At 33.9% G+C, this 9,390-nt stretch overlaps 1 protein-coding gene across 1 annotated transcript; it reads left to right on the top strand.

Moving 5' to 3' along the window:
- Positions 1 to 1,149: 1,149 nt before the first annotated feature.
- LOC128228183 (protein fem-1 homolog C-like) lies at positions 1,150 to 9,374 on the top strand. The gene is made up of 2 exons (XM_052939345.1): positions 1,150 to 1,759; positions 4,360 to 9,374. The coding sequence occupies exons 1-2, from the start codon at positions 1,216 to 1,218 to the stop codon at positions 5,682 to 5,684; spliced, it is 1,869 nt and encodes a 622-aa protein (XP_052795305.1). The 5' UTR covers positions 1,150 to 1,215; the 3' UTR covers positions 5,685 to 9,374.
- The last annotated feature ends 16 nt before the right edge of the window (positions 9,375 to 9,390 follow it).

Genomic DNA, 9,390 nt, shown 5'->3' with positions numbered 1-9,390 from the left:
TCGCCAGATCTGTACAGGTCCCATGCAGCGAACACACGTCTCTGCATGGACCTGTACGCTGCCTACTGCTTATGCTGCAAGCGTTGTTCTAAGACCAGGCGGAACTGATTGTCGATCGAATCAGCCTCAATGCTTAGTACTTACCAGCTGTACAAGGTTGTAAAAGGGCGGCGCAATCCCAGCATGGCTGTTGAGGCGGCGATGCCACCCTAAAAATTATAGTTTTAACGGAAATGTTGATTTTTATATTTAAATATATATATATATATTTCTGAAAAATCCTTGGTTTATTATCTTTTGGTATACATGTAATGATACCTTGTTTTTGTGTAATAGACATTGATCCATTTTCTAAAGCAAAATTCACAGCTCTAACCACAAAATGTTCAATACGAGACCAAAAAGCCTTGAAATGTTTTTTTCCAACCGACCGGCTTTTCACCATTATCAATAAATTCGGCTCTTGGTCGGATAATATGTCCTCTTATTTTTTTCTAAATTTCCTATTTTTGTTAAAATATCATTTTCCTAGTTTCAATTTTATTTAAGAAATATTTCTCATTTTCTATGGTGTATGTAAATAATTTTCAACATTAACTTTCTTTATACAACCTGTAGACTTTAGCAATTATGTAAATGCAATATATCTTAAGAATATTACAACTTATATACCTTCAAAAACAAATTCAAATATCTTAAAAATATTACAACTTACCTTCAAATATACATTCAAATATTTTTTATAAACTCCTAACCTTCAAATATAATTTCAAATAAAATAAGGAGTGGGGGCTATTTGACCAAAATGGGGGCGTTTTGACTATTTTTTTTCAAGAGGGGCTATTTGACCAAACGTGTGGGGGCTATTTGACCAAAATGGGGGCTATTTGACTTGGGGGCTATTTAACCAGGTTCCCATTGATCACTGGATCATAATTTTGCCGAACAAAAGGCTATTTACTCCGCTTGTCTTTTATCTTGGCTCTAATCTCATAGTCCACGTATCTTCTTTTCCTTTTTCCTTTAAAATTGCCCTTGTCAAAAACTGCCTCTGAACGCTTATTCTCAACTATATTTATTAACAGAATCTAACGATTGGTGGTATGAAACCTTATTTGCGGAATTTACAATTATATTATTTAACGACACCGACGTATTTTCCTAAAAAGTTGACATTCTCGAAAATTAACAATTTTGTTGTTAGTATGTCAGGCCATGGAATACAGAAACGTTGTTTATAACGCAGCTAGAGACGGCAAACTAAGTCGTCTTAAGATATTCCTTGATCATAAGTCGAAAGATGTTGTAAAACAACTTGTTCAAGCCAAAACAAATGGGGCCACCCCACTGATAATGGCTGCCAGAAATGGCCATTTTGATGTTGCTAAGTATTTGATTGACCATTGTGGTGCAGATCAAGAACAGCCGGGTTCTGTAACATTTGATGGTGAGACTATTGAAGGGGCGCCGCCATTATGGTGTGCTGCGGCGGCTGGTTATCTGAACATTGTTCAGTTCCTGGTGAAAAAGACGGCTTCAGTAAATAAGACAACGCTTACAAATTCAACACCTCTGAGAGCTGCATCATTTGATGGTCATCTAGATATTGTGAAGTTCCTTGTGCAGCATGGAGCAAATATTGAAATCGCTAATAGGCACGGCCACACTTGCCTCATGATTGCTTGTTACAAAGGTCACTATGACATCGCGAAATATCTTCTTGAAAAGGGGGCTGATGTGAACAGAAAGAGTGTAAAAGGTATTTGAAAGAAGAAGAGTAAACTTGCAAATTCATTCGGACGGAAAAATAATAATCGGTTTAAAAACGAAAAAAAATGATCGATTATTAATCAATTTAATTATTATTTATTTATCTTTGGTAAACAGATACAGTACATGCATCATTTTTAAGAACCAATGTTCCCTTACAATATGGTGTGTACATTTATTTGTATAAATTACATTATTTATTCAGAACGCAACTATCCTTTAGTGTTTTCAAGTTTAAATACTATTACAGTACATGAGACCACAGGCTCTAATTTTTGTCTTACATTTAGTATTGTATACAGGTGTAAAATAAACACAGAAAAAGATATCAATTTCTTTTAAATAATCAGTTACAAGTACATCAAGCAAAATTCTATATCTTCTAAAAGAACAATTTCTTTCAGTAAACTGAGAAAACTAATTTCTTACATGTATGGTAAAAAGTAAACGGTTACATGTTTTAAAATCACTTTTAAACCACAACCACAGAAGTAAGGAACCAATCCTTTAGCAGTTAAATTACAAAGAAATTTTACAATAAGGTACTGTATTGACTTGAGAGGAATATGACTAGATAACTTAACATATTACCACCTTGACATTTTAACATAAACTAGCATTAACCAGATACAAAACATATTTTCATTTATTTTACTGGTTACAAAGTCGGTAGCGGTTACGTCCCTTGTTTCTATAATCGATTATTCAAATTTCACTATCAATTGTAGCCGAGGTAGACCTTTCCGACCAATTGTCGATTATAATCGATCATCGGCACAACACTTATAGATGGATACATGCCCTTCTTATTTGACATTCGGTCTGTCTGTCGTCTTGAACGATATGGTCAAACTTGATCAGAATTTTCCCCTTGTCAAAATCACTATGGTTTGGGTCACATAGGGTTGAAAACTAGGAAAGTAGTTTATAATTTATAATAGGTATATCAAATAAACAAACTTAATGCATTATATTTGGTCCACTTTTCATCAAACTTCATCAGAATGTTTTCCCTTGATAAACTCAATAACTTTAAAGCTGGGTCACATGTAATAAAAATTAGGTCACTTTGTCAGTTCTCAGATTTTTATGTCTGAACCATATCATGTGTAAATGATTAAATTCATTAGATCAATATTGGACAGAACATGATGAAATCTCACTGCATTCAAAAAGTGGTTCACTGGGGTCTAAAACAAGGTCACTATGTCAAATCTTTGAAAAAATCTTTGGAACATGCTAAATGTAGAGCAATATATCTCGTCCGATATTAATGAAACTTAATCAGATTGTTGGCCTTGATTGAAACTGGGTCACATGCGGCAGAAACAAGGTCAAATCTTTGAAAATCATTTTGAAACTTGATCAGAATGTTTGCCTTGACAATATCATTTTTTAGTTTGAAACTGGGTTACATGGTCAGGTGTTTAAAAAAATATTTCCAGGTCAAATCTAAATGCTATGCTACCGGTATGTACAATTATTTTTTATTTCAAACAATTGCAAACAAACTCATATCCAACGTTCATTGATGCACACACTTATTAATGTGCCAATGACAATCAAGGGTTTACCCCATTTACAATCAATGAGTAACTGCTTCCCTCAGTGTAACCCTCCAAGTCCGTCCCCATAGCTTAACGCAGTTAAGTACCAACAGTGGCATCTGAAATCATATTCAATTGAAAATTTAATTTTAGCGTAGATTCCTATATAGAGTCTGTGGAGTTAACCCCTCCAAGGAATGCCTTGACATCCCAGTAAAGTTCTGTACTATGCAAACATAGCTAGGTAATTCTAATAATCTAAATATCAACAATTGATTTTTAAATGAAAAGTACTATAAACTTTCATGTTTTGGTGCTTTTCTATATTTTATGTACAAACATCAATTCATTTTATTTGGTTTTATAACATATTCACAAATCTGCGTCAATTTACCATTGCCCGACACTCATTAAATGAAACTAATGCCTGGGACGTTTAACTTTCACGCGAAAATACCCTGTGACATCTGGGTGATCTAGTAAGTGGGTCAAATAAGTGCGAACACCAAATAAATTGAGTTCATTTTGGCGAACATCAGAAAATGGTGCTAGCTTTCTTGGCCAGCAGCCTTGCTGCGCTTTCTCGATTTTCTGTATAGTGCCAAAATGAACTCAGTTATATACTAAGAATGCACCATTCCCCAGCAGTACCAAATATTTTACCAACACTTGATTTCCATTCTACTTTGTCTAATCAGGCAGGTAATATAAATTCAATGAATTTGCTCGTTTTCATATGTTTATATATTGTGGTTTGTGGGTTTGTATCACATTATGATATGGACTTATATGAATGGAAGTATTACAGCTTGTTCTAGAACAGCTTAATTTTGATGAGTGTGTATATACTTCTAATTTGGGATTTTCATTTACAAATGATTTATTATATATTTTCTTAAAACAAACATGTTTTTTATTATATTTAAATTGCTTTGTAAAAACTTTGTTTTCATGGTTGTACTTGTTATAGATAATTGCACTCTTAAAATCTTTGACATTCATGCATGAAAATGTTGTTTTAAATGCTCTCTGACTTTTTCAGGAAACACTGCTCTTCATGACTGTGCAGAGTCTGGCAGCCTGGCAATTATGAAGCTTTTACTTGGATATAATGCAAGCATTGAGAAGGATGCTTATGGCATAACACCTCTTCTCGCAGCTGCTGTTGCTGGATTTGGTGAAATTGTTGAATATCTGATAGGCAGGAAAGAATGCAGTAAAGAACATAGAATAGATGCTCTAGAGCTACTTGGATCTACTTATGTGGATAAGAAAAGAGATATGCTGGGTGCTCTAACCTTCTGGCGCCGTTCTATGAGAGAAAGGTATTCTGACAGACAAAACTTGATTTTAAAACCTACCAGAGCTACAAGCAGTGAAGCTTATGAAAATGCAGAAGAAGTTACCTGTATTAACCAACTTGAAGAGCTAGTAGCAGATCCAGATGCTATGCGCATGCAGGCTCTTCTTGTTCGAGAAAGGATACTCGGCCCAGCCCACCCAGACACTTCCTATTATATTCGATACAGAGGAGCACTCTATGCAGACATGGGCAACTTTGACCGATGCATTCAGCTGTGGACATATGCCCTTGATCTACAGCAAACTGTGTTAGAACCATTAAGTCCAATGACCCAGAGTAGTTTCTTGTCTTTTGCCGAATTGTTTTCATTTATGACTACTGAAGGAAGGAATAGACCTCCTCAACCTGTGTCATTCAAAGATATTATGGATGTCTTTTTACGAGCAATTGATGAGCTCGAGAAAGGTAGAAAACATTTGGCACAGCTTGAGTCAACAGACAAATGCACAACACATGTGAACAGACTTCTTGTGATAATCATGCACATTATGTGTCTGATCTGCCGATTAAAAACCACCCTTAGTAAGGATGAAGAGAAACTGTTTAAGAGAAATGCATATAGATTGATCAACCTTAGACCTATAGGAGCAAAAGGATACTCACCGCTACATTTAGCATGCAGTCGAGATACAACCAGCGTCGGCCAATACCCAGTATGTCAGTTCCCTTCATTACCAGTTGTTACTCTGCTTCTTGATGTTGGGGCTAACACAAATGCATTTGACTTGGACAAAAACACTCCGCTCCACATAGCTGCCAGCAACAAGCCTTTTAAACCAGAGGTGTTTACAATACTTTTGAAACACGGTGCACATCTTGATACATGCAACGCGGAAAGGAAAATTGCATCACAACTTATCCGAGGAATGCCGGTACACAGTATTGTGTCACCGCTACAGTTTACTTCTCTGCAGTGTCTTGCTGCAAGAAAAATTGTGAAGTGTGCCATCCCCTACAAAGGTTCTATTCCCAGGAGGCTTGAAAATTTCGTTGAAATGCACTGACGGAACTGATTGATTTTACGAATCCTTAATCCATTAAATCATTGTTTCAATTTTCAACGCTTGAGTTAAGAATTTTGCAATGAATTATTATATAGAGTCGTCTACTGGTAGGTCTATCATCGTATCTTGGTCAATTTGCAAGTTAGTTGTCCTTTATACAGGTGATGCCCTTATTTCAATAACTGCTTCAAGTAGCACTGTTGGACACTTAGTTTTTGTTGGCACATATGTATAAATCAGTGATCATCTTGCTTCTAAAACCCCAATGCCATTGTTTATTATATTGAGTAAGTGAACCGCTGCGCTATATGTACATGTAATACTGGTATTATTTTGGTTACTTTTGAGTTAAAAATTGTTACCAATATCTAGAGAATATTCATAAAACATCAGAAATAATTGTCTAACTGAAGTCATATACCGAATTTAAGTATTTCATTGGACATATGATATTATTACTTAATGACTTCTGAAATACTTTATTTGCAAGAGTTATGACTTTATTTAACATAAATGAATTCACTTTTATGGTATTTTTTCATACACTTGAATTTATTTTTGATTTAATGAAAGATCGGAAATGTCTGAAAGCTTTTTATGTATACCAGCACCATCATGTGTATATTAGCTAAAACTTTGAATGTCCTCTGTCATAAATTGTATCTCTTGGAACCATTTGTCGACTAATTTATTAAAGCATTGTCCATGTAAATCTTTAAGGCAATTATCATCTGTAACTTTGTGATTTTATTTTATTTTCAAATTTCTTTATTGATATTCATGCATTTGTGTATCATGTACTATTTTTATGACATTTACTTTGGTTTATAACAATGTGAGGTTCATTTAAGGAATGAATTGCGGGCTTGATGTCATTATTGGGGTATGAACGCAATTGGGCTGGTCAAAGTGTGTGGAGTCCGAAGAAGGACTCCACGCATACTTTGACCAGCCCAATTGCGTTCATATCCCCAAAAATGACATCAACCCCCAATTCATTACTTATATTTACACCAATAGTTCATTATTTCATTCAATAATTGTTAAAAAAATACTTCATTTCATTTAAGAAAACCTTTCAGTCACTCTTTCCTACCCATTCTGTAAAAAGAATGACCCGACTGTAACAGGAAGCTTTTTTTTCAAATGACGTCACAATCGTGGGAAAAGATCAGCCACTTGAAATCACTCTTAAACGTAAAATTCAAACACTTATGGCAACAATTCATTTAAAATTTAAAAAATAATACTTTCTAAAATGTTGATTTACATTTTACAGGACCTGCTGACACAAAACAAACAATAACAATATCAATATTTTTCATGTATATTGTTATGCAATGAATTGCCATCCGAACATATCCAGAGATGTTGCGTTCATCGATTGATAAACACAATTGCCGAAAGGCAGTTCATTAAAGGAATGGAAGTTGAGGTGTAAATATAACAGAATGATATTGTTTATGTACATTTGTGTATTATGATTTTGGAATTTCCATTTACTGGTAGAATCTATTCATTTTTTATGAACCTTATTTTATTCCACAACCAAAAATGGATTAATGTCTACAGTTTTTTAAGTTAGAGAATCTTTTAAATGTGAAAACTAGCTTGAGTCTTCAGCTGTGATTTATAAATATGTGTAATAGGATGCCTAGTTCAATGTCATAAACATGATCATCATTTCAGTTGATTGATGTGGGTTTTTTTTATCCTGTTTAGAATGTGCCTCTCCTTACAAGTTATGAATTTAAATCAATGAGAGCCAGCCTTTTAAATTGTTTGTTTAATTTTCACCAAGCATTTAAAGGTTTTCAGTGTTCTCATTAACAGTTCTAAAGGACAAATTTGAAGTAGTTGCGTGGAATTCCACTTAGGGAAATCATTTTAGGGGAAGTCAAGGCCTTCTTTTCACCAAAATTTGTACAATCATGAATTTCAGTTAAATATCAAATGCATGACACAAATTTAATTCAGTGTATTTTTGCAAAATCAAACTACGCCTACGGTAACTGCAAATTGAGCAATAACATCTGACATTGATATTATATAATTATGATTAGTTATCAGAAATATTGATTCAAAAATGTGATCGTACAATACATGAGTTCTAATTGATAGCACTGACTGTATGTGCTTTTAAGTGATTAAGGATCCACTACAGTTTTAGATTTCCAAAATGTATGAGATTAATACATTTAAAGCACACCAACTGTTCATTTGTGTTTCAGTGTCTATGTCAGAGGATTTTTTGTTGAATTTGAAATTCTATTGTAATGTATGCTCAGTAAATTTAACGTTGATGAAAAGTAATGTTGTATTGTTTGAATGCCTTTGTCAATACCATCCATGAATAGACACCAATGTTTAAACACTCAGATCACAATGTAAAGAATTTTGACATTATGCAAATAGAAAGATATGGCATATTATATAAAATGAACTTTTTTGGGGGGGCTAAGTTACATTCTATTGTCATGAACTAATGGTAGTAACTGGGGCATTATTTTGTGGAAAAGAACAAATGTACTTCTCTTAGCTTGGCTTGTTTGTCATTCTGGAAGTTATTTTTAGCAGGTTACAGTGTTGAGACATGAGGCATAGTAGTGATATGAATTTTTCACACTGTGAAAGATGTTGGTGAGTCTGATGGTAACTTATTAAGGAGTCATTCTATCAGAAATGTTTCCCCCAAGCTTTCAGTATAGTAGGTGTTCCTTATGGTAAGATGCTCCAATAAACATACCACTGACAAGACCATGTTAGGGTTGAAAATCTAAGTCGTTTTTTAGATAGACAAAGGAGAAGAAAATCCAAGTATTGCCATAACCTTGGTAGTGTTGGCTTGCAAAACCTGTACCTTTGGCCGTTACTCAACAACCGTTCATAATTTTCAGATGAAACTTGGTACACATGTTGACAGTTACGATACTCATGTATGGCAAGGCCCATAGCGTTAATCAATATTGAATGATGTCCCTTTTTTACTGAAAAAGACAAGACTTAGTGTTTGTGCATGGTTCAAAATCTCATTTCTTTTTAGAATACTGGCAAGGATCTGCCAGATTGGAACTTTGATCATTAGAGATTTCCCATAGTCTTCATGTCATCCAATGATGCTAGTCCCGTGTACAGATCATACATGATATATTTACTATGATTTCGTGCTTTCAATGTATGGCTTTCTGTATTCTGATTATTAAAGAGGATAGGAGGCTTGATATGAGTATGAATCTTAATTGTATCTGAATTTAACATGAATATCCTGGGGTATTAAAAATAAGATCATTTGAACAAAGCTTTGTAAAGTTTAACGAATAATTTTGTCCAGTAGGTATAAGAGGATGCATACAGTATTAACGGTCTCACTAACTGTTAAGTGAATGATGAAATTTGGTATGAATTTTTTTTTTGTAAAGATTATATTCAAATATATGCTCTTCATTGAATACTTCAGTAGATCTTTCATACTTCCGCATATAAGTTTCAACATGTTATTTATTTGAAAGAAATATGGAAATTTGAATTGAATAGATTTAGAGATTACTTGTTGATTTGTTATGATTGAAGAGATCTTTTTATTTTCTTAGCCATGTTTCTTTGTTGCTTTAATCTTTGTTGTTTGCAAAATGTTATTATATACAGCATATGGAATCATGTGTTATAATTAAAAAAGGTATTATACAATAGTGACTGTCTTGTCTTC

The sequence above is a fragment of the Mya arenaria genome, chromosome 3 (assembly GCF_026914265.1).
Source record: "Mya arenaria isolate MELC-2E11 chromosome 3, ASM2691426v1".
NCBI classification, from domain to species: domain Eukaryota; kingdom Metazoa; phylum Mollusca; class Bivalvia; order Myida; family Myidae; genus Mya; species Mya arenaria.
Note: the sequence above shows the minus strand (reverse complement) of the source record. Positions and strands in the feature narration are given on the sequence as shown.